This window comes from Pteropus alecto, unplaced genomic scaffold (genome assembly GCF_000325575.1).
Source record: "Pteropus alecto unplaced genomic scaffold, ASM32557v1 scaffold13, whole genome shotgun sequence".
NCBI lineage: Eukaryota > Metazoa > Chordata > Mammalia > Chiroptera > Pteropodidae > Pteropus > Pteropus alecto.
This window is the reverse complement of record NW_006434373.1, coordinates 2,871,837-2,891,796: the sequence shown is the minus strand read 5'-3', so window position 1 is coordinate 2,891,796 and position 19,960 is coordinate 2,871,837. Positions and strand designations below refer to the sequence as shown.

General features: G+C 42.1%; 1 protein-coding gene across 1 annotated transcript in view; it reads right to left on the bottom strand.

Annotated features, from left to right (window-relative positions):
* COL4A1 (collagen type IV alpha 1 chain) overlaps positions 1–19,960 on the bottom strand; it is a 61,669-nt gene that overhangs the window by 23,111 nt on the left and 18,598 nt on the right. Inside the window, 16 exon segments of the mRNA XM_015587331.2 lie at position 1; positions 3–60; positions 213–365; positions 1,136–1,225; positions 1,340–1,507; positions 2,160–2,273; positions 2,490–2,540; positions 2,543–2,624; positions 4,450–4,547; positions 6,453–6,557; positions 6,649–6,741; positions 9,095–9,263; positions 9,814–10,005; positions 14,475–14,545; positions 15,031–15,114; positions 17,164–17,259. The exon segment at position 1 is cut by the window's left edge and continues 31 nt beyond it. Of these exon segments, the coding sequence (XP_015442817.1) occupies position 1; positions 3–60; positions 213–365; positions 1,136–1,225; positions 1,340–1,507; positions 2,160–2,273; positions 2,490–2,540; positions 2,543–2,624; positions 4,450–4,547; positions 6,453–6,557; positions 6,649–6,741; positions 9,095–9,263; positions 9,814–10,005; positions 14,475–14,545; positions 15,031–15,114; positions 17,164–17,259 (1,625 nt within the window).

The window sequence follows — 19,960 nt, the reverse complement described above, 5'->3', positions numbered from 1 at the left end:
GCATTCCTGGTGTCCCAGGATCTCCTCGGGATCCTTTATCACCAGTTGGTCCAATTTGTCCTACATAACACAGAAAAAAAAATAATAATGATGATCTATATCTGCTTAAAATAAAGCAAAGTGTTACATAAACACAGGTTGGTTTGATAGTATGTGTGAAGAACTATATGACTGCTTAGGCATATTGTTCTATCACCGTTCTTCCAGGTTACCTTTTTCTCCTTGGTCTCCCTTCTGGCCCTTCATAGTCTCCATGTCCACTTGATCCATGGACCCAGGCTTGCCAGGGAGACCAACATCTCCTTTATCACCCTTGAAGCCAGGGTCTCCCCTGGGTCCCGAGGAGCCTGGAAAGCCATGGTCTCCTGTAGAGGCAAGAGAAGTCACCCAGTGAGACGTGACTAAGTATCTCAGAGGCAGGAACAAAGTGTGGCATTCTTTCTGGATAGTAGAAACAACTGCTAAAAAGGGTAAAAAGAACTAACAACCTATCCAAAAATGGCATTAAATGGTGAGTGTCTGAGTTACCTAGAAGATTCTGATCTCAAGTAAATTAACAATAAAGCCATTTTCTAGAATTCATTATTTGCTAACAATTCTAATATATGTGACTTCACTTATTAGTTTAAATCATTTACATTTTCTCTCCTCCTTAAAAACCTTTATCACTCCTGTTCATAGTGCCTCTCTATTCTGAACAAAATAATAGAATGGGAATTTTCCTATTCTATTAAACAAATGACCACTTTTGTGTCTCACATTCGAAGTTAATTTCTTTTTTTTAAAAAAAAAATTACTTTGAACAAATTTCAAATAACAAAATAAGAAATAAAACTTAAGGCTTATAAATTTGCCCAGTTTGCTAGTTTGGGTCTAAGGATTCAGTTTCTGTGACCTTGCTTGACTGAAGATTCTACCTTTTCTCAAAAAAAGGGAAAAAAATCTCAACTGTGCCAGTAAGGAAAACCTGAAACCATGAATTCCTACCAGAAGAAAAGGTCTTCCAGATCCTTGCTTTATCTTCCTAACTTCTTTCCTCTGCCTCTTGAAATGAAATGTGATGTACAACCATTTGAGAATTTCCCAAGAGACATCAAGACATAGACAGGCTTTTCTGGAGTTACCAGTGTCCTACCTTTTTCACCAGGCGATCCTGGCACGCCCGCTGGTCCTGGAGAGCCAGGCTGCCCTGGGGTCCCCATGACGCCCATCTCTCCCTTGGGACCTGTAGCCAGATGGAAGGACTATAAACACTGGTGGCAGATGCTAAGGGTAATAAACAAGATGAGGTAATGTGTCTCTTCAACACTGATGGGGAGGGAGTTCACAAATCATTTACCTGGAAACCCAGGAAGTCCGGGTGTCCCCTGCTGTCCAGGAAGACCAGGAAGCCCCGACTGTCCCGTGAGGCCAGGGAGCCCTTGAGTCCCTTTATCTCCTTTGGGGCCTGGCATGTCCAGGCCTGGGAATCCGGGGAAACCCTTCTCCCCTTTCACTCCAGGAGGGCCTGAAGGAGGATGAAGAGCAAATAACCATTAGCAGAATTTACAGAGCGCTCCACAATGTACTTTACCGGGTTTAACTGCTACTTTCTGTGGGAAGTATGTGAACGTGCCCATACTGGGAGTTGCAATGGCTTCCACCTTCTCAGATAGTGGTGTTTGGGGCCATCAAGGCAGTCAGTGGGTAAATAGTGTCCCAAGACAAAGCCTCTCTTTTCTGCCATCAGTAGTCAGTAACAACCACTAGAAGTGCCACCGGCTTCTCCGCAGTATTTAGACCTAAGACTAGCTCCTCTTCACTTTTCACTGATTGTCTTGCCCTATTTCACCATCATTGTCTTAGTTCTAGAATTATTATTAAAGGCAAAGGAAGCTTCTAGACATGGACTCAGTTACAGTTATTAGAAACTTATTAACCTTCCTATGGAAAGATAAGATAGAGATATCAATCATTTTGAATTTGAAAAAACTTATTGACTATGCAGTAAAGGGGAGGTCTCTTTGGCATGCAAACCAAACTCAGTGGTAGGAAGCAACCAAACTTATTTTCACAAAATAAAACGCTGATCTCCCCGGCATGGAGACTCCAGCATCAGTTCCTATCCCATTATGAGTATGATTTAAGGAAGAAATAATTTTAGAAGAATGTCACATCACCTGATGACCCCGGTGGTCCCTGTCTTCCAGGCGGGCCCATCACTCCAGGGGGGCCTATACCAGGAACTCCTGGAGCTCCTTTGGGACCTGGGAATCCAGGAGGTCCTGGGTCACCTGGATAGGGAGGAAAGTGTGAATAAACTGCACGTTTCATAGTGTGCGATGCCCACTTACTCGATAAGCCTCATTAACAGAAAACCATAAGCTCTAGGTTTCTAGAATTTTCATCACTCATTCACCAAATACTGAAAAAACTAACAGATGCTCTGGGGACACAAAATAAGCAGACCCAGTCTTTGTCACAGGTGACTTTTATCTGTAAGAAGTTACCTCTGATTCCCTGAAGGCCGGGGGCGCCGATAGCTCCATGCTCTTTTTTTTGTTTCCCTTCTCCCCAGGTGTGCCGGGAATGCCGGGAAGACCTGGCAATCCCTTGAGTCCTGGCAGACCAACTCCAGGCTCTCCCTGAAAATCCCCAAAGCACAGAGAAGCAAGTTGACCTGTTAAACTCGTGGTTGTATCAATCCAAGAGCAGACTGTTAACGGATACTGTGATTCATTTAATAAAAATAACATCTGTCCAACCCTCTGCAGTTTGCAAAGCTTCCTCACACCTACTATTTCCTTTCAATCTCGCTACAAGCTGAAAAAGTAGGTAATTTTTATTATTTTCATTTTACAAAGTAGAATCAAGGTTCCCCACAGCTAAATGACTTGTCCAAAGTCAAAGAAGCAGGATTTCCACCCGGGTCTCCTGGCCCCTTAACTTTCCCACCTTGTGTCTGTGAAGAGCCAACTCTGAATAATAGACAAAACACCAAAATGGTTTGTGACCAGCTAAGTGACATCTTCTTAAGAGGTTAAAAAAAGTTCCAGGACTGGAACAGGACACCGTTTATGCAGTTTTTTGTTTAAAGGAAGGCTTTCACATCAAATTAAACATTTAAAACTATTTCATTAATAAAAGGTCTTTAACAAACACAGATGATTAAAAATAAAGAAAGCATTTTGAGGGCCCAAGAGTGCTTTTAAAACAGCCCCAATGTAGGTGCTGACATGGGCCAGTTGAAGCGATAGGTAGACATTGCATCACAGTGCCCCTCTGGTGTTCACTGTAGGTGACAACTTCCAGATGAGGACTATTTGGACAGGAGTGGGTACTTCTCTACACATCTCAGCAGAAAATTCACAAAATAGAAAGAACTCAATCCAAGGCATTTTTGCAAAAGCACAACATTTTAAATCATAAACCAAATCCTTAATTTCAATTCCATTCAGCGTTTACACGAGCCTCGCATGCTAACTTTTCAAATCAAGTGCATGTTAGAAGGGGGAGCCAGTGAGTGTTACATAAAGACAGGTTTCCAAAGGCTCCTCTTCCATCTCAGCCACGTGGAGCAGGGACACATGAGGTTAAGTGTTTCTCAGGATGGAGCTTCCCCAAAGTCACTGAGGCACAGATGCCTCGGACATGCCTGCCTGATCCCCACAGCTCTACCTGCTCTCCCCAGCAGAAAAGGAACAGGCTGACCTAGTTCTATGGTTGGCAGGGGATGGCTCTTGGGCCTTTCTCCCATTTAGGACCGATGCCTTCTGGCCATTTCACTTCCTTCCTTATAATCAGAACAGAAAAGGATCTAACCAACAGTCACTTAACGCTTGCTGAGAAGAATTTCAAGTGTCAGCAAGTGGGCAGAGAGACATTTGAAGGCAAGGAGAGTCCTGAAGTCGCACTAGCCTAGGAGTCTCCAACCAGGGCCGTTTTGCTCCCCAGGTGACATTTGGTAATGTCCAGAGATATTTTTGGTTGTCATAATTGAAGGGGCTGAGTTCGGGATGCTCTTTTGGTGTCTTTGGGTAGAGGCCACGGAGGAGGCTGCAAAAAACCCCACAACGTTCAGGGCGGCACCCACCATAAAAAATCACCAGACCAGCAAGTCAATAATGTGGAGGCTGGGAAGGCCTGTGCTGGACACTCCCGGGGGGCTAGTAGGTCTTGTAGCAGCGGCTTTCAAAGAGCTTTATTCTGCCACTCGCAATAAGACAGACATTGTACACTGAGATCCAGTATATGCAGGCAAGAACATACTCATAAAGCTGAAACAAATGATTCTCCCCAAAACATTTACTACCATGTTCTATGTACTTTGATACGTTCTATTCCATCTTATTTCATTAAAAAACAAAACATGTTGATACTACATATCCTGGGAGATGAATAACCCAGATTTTATGTGATTTTATCATAAATATGGGGGAAACAACAATCCAGAGAACACTCAGTACCCACCTTTTGGCCAGGCACACCTGGGTTGCCAGGTAAGCCATTAAGTCCTGGGCGACCTGGACTCCCTGGAAGTCCCACATCTCCAGGTAAGCCATCAACACCTGTTTTGAAGAGACAAAAATAAAAAATCATTAATGTAATCGTGCTGTTCTCCACTTTCTCCTTCTTTTATACTTGCCCAAATGTGCCTAAACTCATCTGAGATGGCAAATAGCAAGAAAGCCCTATCGAGGTGCGTCTTTGAGGAAGATGAGGCCGTCCTGGTTATGGGGGTGCCAGCAGCTCCACCTGGGGCAGCTTGGGTACTGTGGAACACTCTCAGTACCTACAACGCCCTCTTCTTTCTCTCATCTAAATCCCTCCCCCTCCCTTCCTCTTCTTCTACTCACTTCCAAATCTTATTTCCTGTCCTACTCCCCCAAAACGAATAGAAAGAACTCAATCCAAGGCATTTTTGCAAAAGCACATTTTAAATCATAAACCAAATCCTTAATTTCAATTCCATTCAGCGTTTACTTTAGACTCTTACTATTCTACATGTGGCATGCTTCAGGCACCTAGCTGTCGCCTTGTTAGAAATCCTGCCCGGATCTACTGAAGCCAATTCACATTCTAATAAGACCCCTATGATTCGTGGATATGTTAAAGTTTGAGAAGCACTCTTTTAAGCCACTGGTTCTCAAATTAGGCTGCCCCATATTGGAGGTACATGGGGACATTTAGAGACTAGGTCCCAACATAGAGGCTTTCTCATAGCTGCCCACTTTGCTTTCGTGTGCAGCAAAGTTTAAGAGACATTAATATACACTCTTCCTGTGGGATGCAGAGTCCATGACATGTGATAATTTGTAAGTTTGCAGAAAAATCTGAATCGCACATGCCATGGGGCTGTTGTGCCAAGGGACCCTGATAGAGAGTGGACCTAACTGCCCACCAACAGCTCCATGCAGTGTGGGCCAACGGCATCTAAGTGAGGAGACCTTTATCAGCTAAATTCTACCTGTCTGGATGGCAATGGTATGGCTCTTATATGAAATACAGTGGGGTTCACGAACATGTAGAAGGCCTAAGCATTGTCCCTCATGAACTTGGAGGGTCACCAAGGGCCTTCTGCCCTTTAAGCCTGACAGAAGTGGCCACGTGCATGGGTGGGTATTGCGTGGCTGCTGTCTGCTGTCCTCCAAGCATGAAGGCCTGTAACCATGAGTGGGTGTGATGCGGTGCCTCTACATAAGAAGCTGAGAGACCGGAGAAGTCTTTAAAGTAAGTTTTGGCCGAATGGCCAGTAAAACTGGGATCAGGATGCCAGCCCAAATGGGAAAGACAAACCCTCTCAGGGCTCACACGCCTTCTCAGTCCTGGACCACGGTCCAAATGGCAAGTCTCTACATAAAGATCTACATGAAGAATTGGTAGAAGAAGAAAGCAAAAAAAGGTTGAAATTGTCCCCTTTATTCCCTTACAGTTTTCAGAAAGAAGTACTATTTCTAAAATGTCATCGCTCTGTGGGGATGCTGGCCCCACAGTGTAGGGGCCGTCCCCCTATTCATGAAGCCCCCTCCTCATATTCCCCCACACCTTCCTCTTCACCTTCCTTCTGACTTACAAACCTAGTCTGGTGTAGGTCCTAGGTAGCTGTACGTTTCCTTCACTAATGAGCAGGACTTTCTTGACGGTGAGTTTATACAAAGGCAGCATCCAGTCCCTAACGTTCCAACTCCTTCCTAACCAAATTACTCTGCTGGAAGGCGCCATTTCACCCATGGCCTTGGTAACTGAAGTCACCATCTACCTCACTATGCAGCTTGCTGACAAGCCTCTCCTTAACTGCATGGTCGCTAACTTGAATAGTGCGTTTACATCCGTTGCTTCTTTTTCTCATAAAATTCAAGAAAGTATGAATAGAGAGACCACAGCCCTCAGTGCTGATCAGCCAGGGGATGAATGCCACCACTGGGGCACATATGGGCCATGGCCAGAGCAATGGGCTCACCCTACAAGTTTACCTTTGGGGCCTGGAGGCCCTGGAAATCCAATCCCAGGCTGGCCAACAGTGCCCTTCTCTCCGGGGAGACCAGGCCTTCCAGGGGATCCAGGAAAACCTCTGTCACCTGTTGAGAGCAAGATCCATGGTCAATGTGAGAAAAATGCTGCAAGAATGTTTCGAGTTTATCTCCAGGTGAAACAGAACTCTAAAAGTACCTTGGGGCCCTTCAAAACCCGGGGACCCTGGAAGTCCTTCTGCTCCAGGGGGACCAGGTAAAGGCACGACTCTTCCTGCTTCACCTTTGAGACCTGGGGGGAAAAGAGCAAGGACATAGTGTGAGCCACGTCCTCTGAGCACAGATTGTGTGCCTAGACAGAAGCCTCCGCCTGCATACCTCCACATCATCTCTCTACTTTTGTAGAATCTTTCACAGAGTGCTCCTCCTCACCCAAAATTTATGTCAAAAGTGGCCTAGCTTTGTTTGACAGAGAATTTCTTAACAGTCCAAAATAAGAGCAGTCACAAAAAGTTGGAAATCTACAATAACAAAAGGTGAGATGGCCCTGGGTAATTTCTTAATTCATCTGTGTCAAAAAGTCAAAACACTTTTATTGCTCTCTCTCAATTTCTCAGACATACTAATTCTAAGCCAACCTAAATTATCTTCACAACACGCTAAATGAGTGATTCTGCATTATTTTTAACAGTGCAACTGGAGAATTGTGTGTCATCTCGGAGCAGCACAAGCCGGGAGGTGCCAGCCCAGCCCCGCTGGGAATCTGAGCCCAGGATATCTACGGGGCGTCAGATTGAGCTGTTAAGGAGCAAAGGGATCACCTCTGGGAATGTGTGTGCTGACTCTTCACATACCTTATAAGAATCAAGATACGTAGGGCCTCCCAGTAACAACCAACACATTCTTTAGTTACAGATTGTGGGAAATGCCTAACGACTGATCCCAACATATATTTGCTATCAGTTCCACCCCTGAGAACAAAGCTTTTATGATCACCAGAGTAAACAGAGTTCTGGCAGATCAAAGAAGGTCGAGTTCCTAATCCAGAAGCTGACTGGGTCTGGGTGGCTAAGAAACTCTACAGAATGTGGACAACTGATCAACAGCGTTGTCAACAACACCTCCGTCAGGAATCTTCTTCCCCATCCTGCCAGAATGTATCTGTGTGTGCCCAAGTTGGGTTTTTTGATGGTAGTTTCTGGACGAGGAGATGGTCTGATTACTTTTTACAACTCTGCGAGTTTTCAGATTCCACAAACACAAAGAATGCTTAATATGTTGATTTTGGAGGCAGGATCTATGCGGAAGTGATCAGAGATCTCTTTCCAAGACTGGGGGCTTTCTAAGTCAACCCTAGTATTTCCCTGCCCCCAAAGGAGCCACAAAGGAGAAATTTCTTGCTAAAAAAACAACAGTTATCAATGGAGTCATAACTTGGTGCTAAGTACCAATGCTCTCACAATGAGAATAATAATAACAACGGATACATTAGAATGCTAAACTTAGACTTCCATCAAAGATAGTTAATACTTCCTGTGCCAAAGTGCTTAAGAACTTTACATCATGTCTTAATAAGGAAATAATAATTCCCAATGGGAAGAGGAATAGATAAAACTTGGGCTAGATATAGGACTGGTGACAGAATGAGCAAATCTGTGAGCAAGAAGGCCATAGTGTAATTGCCCCTACAGAGTTCTTGTTGGATACTTTGATTATCCAGCTGCTCAGTTACTATGTTTTTCAGCGTTTACTAGTCACACACTTTTAATCACCCAAAGTCCTTTCATTCATTTTATAACTTTTAAAACACATCTTAATAAAGCACACTTCCTTTATACCCAAACCATTCCTGGCCTCTACTCTTCTCATCCCAGGATTTTCTAGGGAATGATATGAGCGTTCCATTTCTACCCTGAATATAATTCAACTAATAAATTATTGAGAGCCAACTGTGTGCAAGGCCTAGAATTTCCTCTTGTGCACTTTTGTCTCTGATAATAGATAATAAAACAGAGAACGTCTGTGAGGAACCCTCACATAGTCCTTTCTCCACGTTCTCTACCAAACCCTGGACAGTGAGCTCCAGGAGGACAGGGCTGTGTCTGTCCTGCATATCACTCTCTGATCGCCACTTAGCAGACTGTGTGGCACACAGAACCATGTAAAAAAACAGTTAGCAAATGACTGAAATGAACATGGAATTAACAAGCAATAGTGAAGTTGACACTGCTGTAGAATTAGCCAACAGGCAAGAGCATAGCAGTGGAGAGGTGGCAAGTTCATAGCTTGGGATATCCCAAAGCTGAACTGGACTGCACATCAAGGAAACAGACAACAGACAACGGAAGAGGAAAAAAATGAGCTTATGTTGGTATCACTTCCACATAAAGGGCTGACTTTAGCTGGTGTATAGTAGATACTTATCATAAGAAAAATAATCTTTAAATTCAAATTCTTTTCAGCCAGATCCTACACATTACTTGGTCCATCTTACATATAAACAAATGGAGGTACAGAAATGCCAAAAAAAAAAAGACTTGCCCAAGTCACACCTGGAGGAAATGAAAACAAACCCATGTCCCAGCTTTGCTGAACCCAGGACTCTTGGACACCTTTGTACTGAACTTGAGGTCCTCAGGCCTCACCTGGCTGGCCTGGGGATCCAGGGTTTCCTGGAAAGCCCACTTGTCCTTTATCTCCAACGGGACCAATGGGGCCAAACCCTGGAGGCCCAGGAGGGCCAATGTCGCCACGGCTGCCGGGAAAGCCAACTCCTCCAGGGGGGCCACGATCTCCTTTTAATCCAATTGAACCCTGAAGTGAAAAGAGAAGAAATGTTATCAGCAGACATACCAACGCTCCCGTCCATGTCACATTTTTCCACAATCTGTAGTAAATAAGTACCAGAGTTTAACTATTTTATGCTATTTATTTACTGCAACCCTTCTAGAAAGGTCAACCTGTAGTTAATAAATGAAACTAGCATTCTTTCCTCTAAGCTGAGCAATCATCCTCTCTCTTTTATCCTACATAAGGAGACACTTCAAAGAGTAAGAAATTTATATCTGGAATCTTCTTTTAAAGGATGACTTGAATGCCATTAACTTTAAATTTCACCTCCTTTCTGACATATGGATGTTTTCTCAGTTCCCCCAAATACATCAGAAGACACTGATCCATTATTATCTAAGTCAACACCATCCATGTAGGTTTATAGACTTAAGTTTTCCCATGAACCATGAAACAAGTTCACATTTATGACAATTACCATCCAAGTGAAAAGGCATAGACATGATACAAATTTTTCATTTCTTCATTCTTTGCATTTGTAAAGTGCATGTTCAAAGTCTAGAAATAAACGTACCGGGGAGCCTTTGGGGCCGGGCAGACCTGGATGGCCATCTCTTCCGGGAGACCCTGCTCTGCCTGGCATACCGGGTTGTCCTGGAAAACCTGGGTCTCCTTTGTCACCTTTGAGTCGAATGTCGAAGTAAATCTCACCAGGCTCTCCTTTGGCCCCTGGCTGGCCAATCAGCCCTGGTATACCTTTAGGACCCTATAAGAACAAAACTTTATGGATGCCACCAAAGACATACACCCAAAAAATGAACCAGCATGACTGATTACATAGTGAACAATGAAATCAAGAAGCCACCTCCTTGAAAAATGATAATGTGTTTAGATCTCCTCATTTATTTCAATAGCTCTGCAACAAAGCCCTGATCTGACTTCATTCCTTGTGTTTCTCTTAAAAACACTTGAAGAACATCTTTATTAGGTATTCCAAACAGAGTCCAGAATAGGAGAGGGGGAATAACAGTGTGGCACTGGCACCTAGCTCATAGAATGGTCCTTGGGAAACTTTCTTGTCCCTTAAAACTATTAAACAGTCACAAGAACATTTTAGCAAGCATTGGAAGGCACTGAATGTGTGAATTCCCAGGAACTGAAGGAATGGCTTCTCGGTGCAGATAGTGGTTGAAGCTTCAATGAGGGCTGGGAAGAGCCATGGTTTCTCCAAGTCCGGTCATTATTGAAATTGAACAGGTCTCCTTTTATGCTCACAACCCTAATTCCAGAAGAGATAAGGATTTAGGGCACCAGGGAAACAGGAAACTCTGAGAAGTGAGCATTGGGCTAGCTTGAAAATTGTTATTTTAAGCAGTCAGCAGAATAGAATTGATTTTTTCCAAGAGACAAACGCTAGAACACTTTTCAGTTCCTGGAAAGATAAATCTGCAAGGAAGGCCCATACCCATAGATGGTTTCTCCTCCAGCTACTCTAAGAGTTGGGAATCACAAGGAAAATAGCCAAGCTTTCAAATAATCGTCTCACATTGCTTGTTCTCTTAGGCCTGAGAAAGAAATCTCTTCAGCCTCCCTGCCGACTTGTCAGATTTTAAACTCTTGCATGATGTATTTCATTTGAATTCTTTTTCATAAACTCCCTCTCAAACAGTTCTTGGATGTGTATGAATCACACACATACACACACTTCTGTATGTATGTGTAATACGTACTTCTCAAAGGAAGGAGTTGTAAGTTAAGAGACATACCAAAAGGCATACAATCTTTAGCTTTTAAAAAATAGCTACCATTACATGCCTACTATGTGTCCCAACTGTTGGTATATTATCTCTGATTCTTAACCCAACTCTACAGGAAAAATACTGAAAGCACGCTTGGCAGATGAGAGAACTAATAGTCAAAAGAAGTTTGGTATATATAAAAGATAACATAGACAGAAAGTGCTTACTTCTGGTGGCAAATCTGTACTTTATCCCCACACCACATGAGTGCTAAAGAGTTGGGTGTTATCTTGTAAAAGCTGCCTGCTACACAAACGTGAAGACGAGGCTCAGAGGCGTACTCAAAGTCAAACAAATGGTCAATTTGGAACTAGCCTAAATGGGGCTGACTTACTGTCCTGCCCATACTGCTTCCTAAGAGCTGCAACAATGCCAGCTAAGGAATAAGGGCAGCTGTTCTTCCCAGGCCAAACACGGCATGGTTACACTCTCTCAGATGCACAACCGACACCATTCAGTGCGCTGCCAGAGCCTGGAGAGTCAGCAACAAGTCTGCACTGCCCAGTACTATTTAATATTTTACATTAAATAACATTAAAACTTCAGCTCCTTAGTCACACTAGCCACACTCCAAGGACTCAATAACCACCACTAGCCAGCAACTACCACATTGTGCAGCACAGACAGAGAACATTTCTATCATGGCAGAGAGTTCTCCTGGATAGATACAGCTGCTGGGAGCTGGCCCTGAGCTGGAAGTGCCCTGTATAACACAGGACATGTCACTCAGACCTACTCGGGAAAGGGAGAAGATGTGCAATGTATTTGCTCTTGTCCCAAGAATGGCAATGTCAACTCTACTAGACACCTGCCAAGATTTAGCAGAGGGTCAGGAAAATTTATTATTTAGTTGAAAGTTATCATGGTATTTTGTAGCTTCTTCTCTTGAGTTAGTTAGTTCCTACGCACTCTTAAATCTCAGCTAAAATTAGGCTCTTCTCATGAAGCCTTTCCTAATGGGTACAGGCTGCTTTCTCCCATATTTCCATGGTGCATCATATGGTCCTCGTTATAAAAACTGCTGCGTTGGTAGGGAATTTTGCTTGCACTTCTGTCTTTATACTAGCCTTTCAGGGTTTTGAAGGCATGGCCAAGGCTTTCTATCTTTGTGTCCTCAATATCTGCAATGAGGGAGATATTGGAGAAGAATATGTTGAACTGGCAAATTCACCAATAAAAAATAAACACCAGTGTAAGAAATTATAGCCAACATATGGTTTTCTCAACCTAGAAGCATCATTATGTTATTTTACGGCAAGTATTCACAGCCTGGAAATATAAAGTTTTCCAATACTATGAGCATAGGTGAGAAAACATAATTTTTTATTTTAATAATGATGACCTTGTCAGCTATAAATCAAGGAAGAAATAAAGATTTTTTTTTTAAGGGATACTTATGACCCGAGGACATCTCATGGAGTTACTGTGCGACAGAAATATTTAATCCTAAGCGATTCAAAGGCCTTTTGATCCGCATCCCTTAAGATAAACGTTGAAGAATCAAATACTGCCTTGAAAATTTAGCATTGGCTACATAAATCGAAAAAGATCTGAAAACTGTAAAGTCTGCTTTAAAAAGCGGTGTCATTGTGGGAAAGCTGGAGGAGTTCGTTTCAATTATTCACTCCCAAAGACCACGGAACCTGGTCTGGGCAACTTGGGCTTCAGCCTCGCGGTCAGGAGCCAGCCTCTTGTGCTCTGTCCTTCAAATCAAACCCTCGGCTTTCAAAAGAACATGTCACAGACAGGCTATGCTCACAGAAGCATTAATTTAGATCAAACGAAAAATCAGAGCACTTCCTCACTTTTTAATTTTAATCTATTTCTCAGTATGCTCCTCTGGTTCCTGAGTACCTCTTTTAGCCTTCAGCCAAATTTGAAATAAGAGAACCATATTTTTTGAGCTAGTTAAACCACGGAGCTATGATACAGCTTCAAATAAAAGGAAAATTACTATCTTCTCAATTAACTTATTTACTCATAAAACAAATTTCAGAAACATTTTCCATCTCCAGAAAGAGCTCCTTATGGAGAAGGCATGGGGATTAGGAGTTCTGTTGTATATTTTCTTTATTTTCTTCTTTATCATGACTCCTCAAGAACCCTTCTCTCTCATCTCCTTCCTCTTTATCAATTTTCACTAGATTTGGGGCTGGAGGGACCGGTATCTGGACTGAGCAGAGTGGAGGCAGGAAGGATTCCATAAAGGCTGAAAAGATAAAGACCATGTCCAGAGGTCAAAAGCATCTTTTTCTGGCCCCTTCAAAGTTCTTCTGTCTTTGATCCCCACCACAGTCAGAGCTTCCCAGCTATGTGAACTTCCAACTTATTTAGAAATATTTTAAACAATTGTGACTTCTAACTTCGCTCTCCAGGCCCCAGGGAAGTTCTGGAAAGCAGAATCTCAAGATCTGACTTCAAAAGGAGAAAACTATTGCTGAATTCCAGCTGTTTCATTCCCATTTTACTTTTGCCCTGATCCGCCTTTATAGAAGCTTCCAGTAATATATATATTTTTAATTACAAATGTTAAAGAACTACAACAAAAAAAGAATAATGCTATAGACTTGACATTCAATTTATGCCAAAAGAAAAAAAAGAGAAAGAAAAAAGGGAATGAAAGGAATTGTAAAAACTGGTTAATGCTTACAGAACTTAGAAGATCCAAGAAAATATGAAAACAATACACTAAAGTTTAAAAGCTTTAGAAATAGAAAAGATTCTATTCAATAAAATAACATCCTTCAATATTTAAGATTATTACTATTCTGTTCAATGGCTTCTTTTAAAACAAAGTAGAAAAACTAAGAAGCTGGTATTTTGGTTAACTGAAAAGTTTCCTGTCCATATGATCAAGATATTTCATTTATAGATTTGAAAAGGCATCTTTACGACAGATGTTGGGGATAAGAATTTTCAAAATATGTATCTGTAAAGAATTTCAAAAAATATTTCAAATTTTCAAACAGGTTAATTTTCCCCTATCTCTCCGTAGAAACTATCGATGTTTTAACTTATGTACTAACATAACAAGTTTTTAAATTATCTGGTATGATAAGTAGTGATCATGCAGAAGGGCAATTCAACTCAACAGTGTAGCAGCTATGAGGTAACTCTTGGTGGCACCATTGGTTTCAAGATCTCCCAGAGACCCTATGGAAAAGTGACAAACCAGCATTCAGCTGTACCTGGACATAGATAAGTGGTAACTGAATTCTAACCAGGTGAGAAGAAAGGCAATTGAGATGCGAGTTCTAGATCCAACAGTCTTGCTTATTACCAGGTGGAGGAGTGAGGAGGGACACAGGGAGTAATTCTAGACTGCTGGACAAAGAGATACTCGACCAACTCCCACATAAGGCAGATGTAAAAATACCTTTTAGTTTGCTTGGTGGCAACTTCTAATACAGATAAAAGCTCAGCAAGTCTTACTTACAGGCAATCCTTCAAGACCATCCCTGCCAGGTGAACCTCTGTCACCCTTGGCCCCTGGCTGTCCCGGGAAACCTATCATAAGAGACGAGGAAGAATTACAGCACATCATTGATGAGACACTTTCTAATAACTCAAGAGCTGTTGAATTTTTTTCGAGATTCAAAGGTATTAAGGTCTTTATACAAAGTAAATGATATTTGAAGAATCTCAAGAAAGAAATAATGAAAATGCTCAAGATGGGCTCGGAAAGGGAAAAAGTGACTCCAAATGCATACAAATAACACTGAAGCTGAATGGCTACAAGTCCCCTCACCCACCCCAGGGCCATTTCATGCAAAAACTTTCAGTTAAATTCTTTTGAGATAACAAAATTTGTGAAGCTAGTGAACCAGATATTGCTATCCTTTTACTAGGAAATTTTAAGACACTTAATTTATACGCCACCTTGATAGTTTCCAACAAAATGGACAAATCGTGGAAGTATGGCTAACATTCTCATTATTATGCTTTAGTTTTGAATGTGGAAAATTAAGTCCCTTTCACATTTGAGGTCTTACCTATTTCTCCTGGAGGTCCCTGTGGCCCGGGGGGTCCACGAAGTCCCTCTGTATCACAGATGAGACAACTATCTCCTTTTTGACCTAAAAAAGGAAACACAGGGGTACTTATATATAACATGTAAACAGAAGTCTCTGCAGCATAGTGCCAGAAAAGGGCAAAGAAGACATCACCATTTTATTAGTGATGTATTCAAATACGTGTTTTCTCAATTATCTACCCCTGCTGCCGCCGCTAATCCACTGTGTGTCCCTATCATCAGGCACACTTCACAGGTAACCACTGGTACATTTTCAACAAATCACTAAAAAGTGATCCAGACCTCAATTTTGCCTATCAGTGTGATAAGTTTTGATCATTATAATTTTGTCTCTAACTCTAAAACTTCCCATTATTTTTTAGCATTTGTTAGCAAACTTTACATATCGCTCCTGGAATTAAACCCATGTTACAGGCTGACTGACGATCATTGAGAATAAGAAGCCACCAAAGCAAGAACAAATTATCTTACCTGACACTGACATCGAAAAGTAGAAAGATCACAGCACAGAAAAATAGGAGAAAATGCCTTTCTTTGGAAATTCTAACATCTTATGTCTAGACTTTCAAACGAAGCTAAAAGGCCTTAGGGTGTCTTAAATACACCTGTGTCCTAAACCTTAAAATGTCTGGTATCTAAGCACAAATCAGGTTTAACAGAGCAGAGTGCATGTGGAGAAGCCCATGCTTGGAAGTCATAGAGGCTGGTCTGCATCACTCTTGACCCCTTGCCCTGACAGGCACGCCCCAGCTCCAGGTACCACTACTGCACACTCTACTCCAGCAGACCCCATTGTTAGGAACTGAAAAAGGACCAGTCTGAGCAGCCCCATGTCCCTCAACTCAGGGAAAGGTACACTGCTTCATTTTGTGTTCTTCCCAAGGGCAGAACAGGAGCTCATCCAAAGGATGTATATACAAAAGTGCACAAGTCTGTTAACAGCCCAGCTAAGTGCTGGGTGCCTTGGGATTCCATGGGTGCCTTTGCATGAAAGCCTGTAAGTGGGCAGGGAGAGGCACTAACACTGCAGTCTGGGCAGAATGACGGTTCTCTAGCAGGAGTATAAAGACAAAGGAAGAAAGAGGCTTCTCTTCGGATTCAGGGGAGGGATAAACAAGATCTCAGGACAAAGAACCTTCTGACCATTAGCTCTGTCATAAAATGGAACACCCCATCTCAGAAAGTATCAAACACCTGGCAACTAGAGAGATTCACTGGAAACTAAATGCCCCTCTAATTGGTGGCACTCCCCACTTTCCTCCGCTAACAATGACTACTAAGATCACTTTTGCCTAAGGTTCTATAACTTGTGTGACTGTCAAAATTCTACGATGTTAGTTGAAACTGTTTCCCATGAAGCATTTGTGTTTTAGACTTCTGAAGAGCAAATTTTCTTTGCAATCCAATGCCAGAAATGGTACTCGATGAGGTAGATATGGGGGATAGCTTCCTATTTGTCCTACTCTCTGGGTACTAAGAGATATATAAATATTGGAATATCTTTGGTTTATTATACTCTAAGATAAGATAGTTGGTGCAGTGATTATCTACTCTGTTTCCAAGACTGTGACGGGATTATGATGTGTCCTGTGTTGGCGTTAAGACAAACACTTGAAAAAATTAAAGATAAAACCGAGCCCAAGGTGGAGTCAGTTGATCCACCAGAAGCAGATTTGCTCACACGGATTATGTGTACACAGCTCGGAAGGGTGGTGAGCATTCAATGTACGCAGTTGTGATTTGCTATAAGGGAAGACGTGCATTCTTTGAGAAGGGAACTCTCAAACTTTGAACTGAAAGATGGCAATAAGACATCAGTCCGAGAGTTTAACTTGCTGGCCATGGAGAGGGTAAAGGGCAGTAACTCTGACATCAGGGCCACCTCTTTCCATTGTATTCCGGTGATAGCTGTTTCTCGAAATCCCAACCGCAGAAAAATCACAGCAGAGTTGTAAGGAGACCTATCTTCAAATGGACTTGGAGAGTTCCAAACAAAGGGAGAATACACACACACTCACCCAAAGCTAGTGAGCATGTAGAAAGATGTTATATGCCCAAGCACAGTCATTGTTAAGAAAAATTAATCTCTTACCTTTCTCTCCAACTTCACCCGCCAGTCCTGGCTGCCCTGGAACTCCAGGAGGACCCCGGTCACCTATTGGTCCGGGCTGGCATTCCACAAGTCCATCTGAAATAGATTTTTTAAATTATAGTATCATTCCCACCTAACTAAAGCTAGATATTTCCACCCTCTATAATTCAATCTCTATTATAAAACCAAACTATTTTTAGGTTATTCGGTAAGTATTAGAAATCCAGCTTTAGTTTGCTTGCAATTAATTCCAGAATATTAACTTGAAAAGCATGACCAGCACACAGCATCTCATCCATTCACTCACCATCACAAGCCACCACTTTTGAAATTTCTATTTCATAAATCTAAAACATATTTTAGTTCATTAGCCCTGTCTTGCATCTTATTTCATTTTTATCTTGCAAAGTACACACCATCATCCTTATTTTACAGATTAAGAAACTGAGGCACAAAAAAGCTAAGTGGTTTGTCCACCGTCATACATCTGTTAAGTCCAAGCAGAGACTGGAGCCACTTTATTCTTCATTTTTCCAAAGCAAACTTATAGCACAGTAATCATTATTTTAGAAATGCAGACTGTCTGTGGGGAAATGCCTCTAATTCATTATTCCTATTCAATTCTGAGCATCATTCATTTGAAGAAGTATGAAAATGAATTGTGGTAATGCAAACACTATCTTTTGTGGGTTCTAGCAAAAAAAAAAAAAAAGTATTGTTTTATAGTTCAGATGCACACCACGATCATTTATGTTTCCTTCTCCAACATCTTTGAAGAAAAATAAGAGTGATTTAACCTACAGCTTCTGCCAGGGCATCCTCGTCACGATTGTAGCCCATACATGTGTGAGCTAGAGCTCCTGCCTCCCTCCCCAACCCCCACCCCACACACACACACTGTCCTCTCATCGGGATAGAGGACAAGGAGATTGGCCAAGCAGTCACCTGAACACCTGTGTCCGTGCCTTCTGCTGTGGGGCCCTTCCTCTGGCTTGGATGCATTAGCCAGGATCGACCTTTCCCACTGCCCCAGTCCAGCTGTCTCCCTTTTATACAAGGTATCAAATGGGCAATGATGGGTTTTCTCTCCTGAACACAAGGGCCTAAAATAGGGCCAAAACCTTCCAATTTTATGACTCTGTTTAGAGCTCAGAGGAAAAAGTTAGTTTCAAATGTATAAGAATGTAAGTCCAGGAAGAAAACATTCTTGCTTTGCTGGTTGGTTGGTTGCTAGCTTCCCTTGGTAAAACATAAGTGGTAAGGAGGTCTGGGCGGGCAATGACTCTGTCACAGAGTCCACTGGCTCCTGCTGGCTCCTTTCCCACCTGGCTTGTGAATCCCGTCAGTCTTGAACAAAGTAGAGTCCATTTTTATGCTTCAAAGAGCAGTCCCTAAATTCCTTGACTGTAAAAAACTGGTATTCACAGTTCTGCAAGCCAAGGGTATATGAACTCCCTGATTCTAAAAAAGTAGCCTCATGAATATTGACAGACATAAATTATTACTTTCTTTTCCAGAACATACCTCCTGCTTGGCTTCTTCTTAACCAGAATCCTTTCACATCCCCGGTAAGAAAGTAACTTTACATTCTCATCAAAACCAGTTTAAAAGAATTTTCTGTCTCAAGCAAGAATAATATGATTATTTCTGAGGAGTTCTAAAAGGCAAGTTCAGATTTGACATTTACACTGCCTGTTTAGCGAGGGCATCTGCAGTCACAGGTGGTTTAGGGCTGGCTGCCACATATGCGAAGAGAACACAGGAGCAGAACCAGGATGTAGAAACCTCTACATTGTGTGGTTAATGGACGGTTGATCAGTCCCAAGGTGGCAACTAGTTTTAAGATGTAGCCTCTTTAACATACATTGTAAATATGAATAAAAATCTCATTTATAAATTCTCTGTTGACTGTAAATCACTTAATTTACATAGGCTAAAGAGGGCCACTGGGAACATTGGGATGGCAGATATCACAATGTGTTCGGCCAACACATCCTACTCAATTAACGGTAGTGGAAAATTCATATCTTTATATGAAATTTTTCTTATTTCAGTACTGGCACAATTGCCAGTACCCCAAAAATAAATGTTCTCTTAGATTTCCCCATGGCTCCCCCACTCACTTCATGTCTTTGCCAATTACTCTTTAAAATTACAACCCCATGACCCACCCAGCCTCGCCACTACCACTCCATATTGTAAGCTTTTCCCTACTTATTTTCATTCAACCTGCATTTAGCATTTCCTACATACCATAAAATTTACTTATTTATTTGGTATACATTCCCCCATAGAATGCATGCTCCAGGAGGGCAAGATGGTTTTGTGAGTTTCGTCACCACTCCTGGGACAGCGCCTGGCCTATCGTAGGCCCTCCAATACTTGTTGAATGAATAAGTGAGCTAAAGGTCCTTCTGATGCTCACAACCTTTTCTCAGACACCAAGAGAAAAAATGACAATAATGTGCTTGAACTCCAGTACATAAGCCACCTGGTACTTTAGGCATACAGACCCATCTTCCACCACCCCCAGGAAGATTAGTAGGACCTGCTTTGGAAATCCGAACTTACTTCCATTGGCAACTTAAATCCTCTGAAATGTTCTTACATTTTATACTGATATTACTGCAGGATCATAGAACCTCCTTAACTAAATCAAGACTTTGATGTTCTGTGCTTAGCTTTGATGAAGGTTGTAGGGATGATAGTAAAACCTCTGGGATAAAGCCAGAATAGGACAGTGCATAATGGATATGAGCTCCAAAACCACGCTCTGATTTACGTCCCAGCTCTGCCA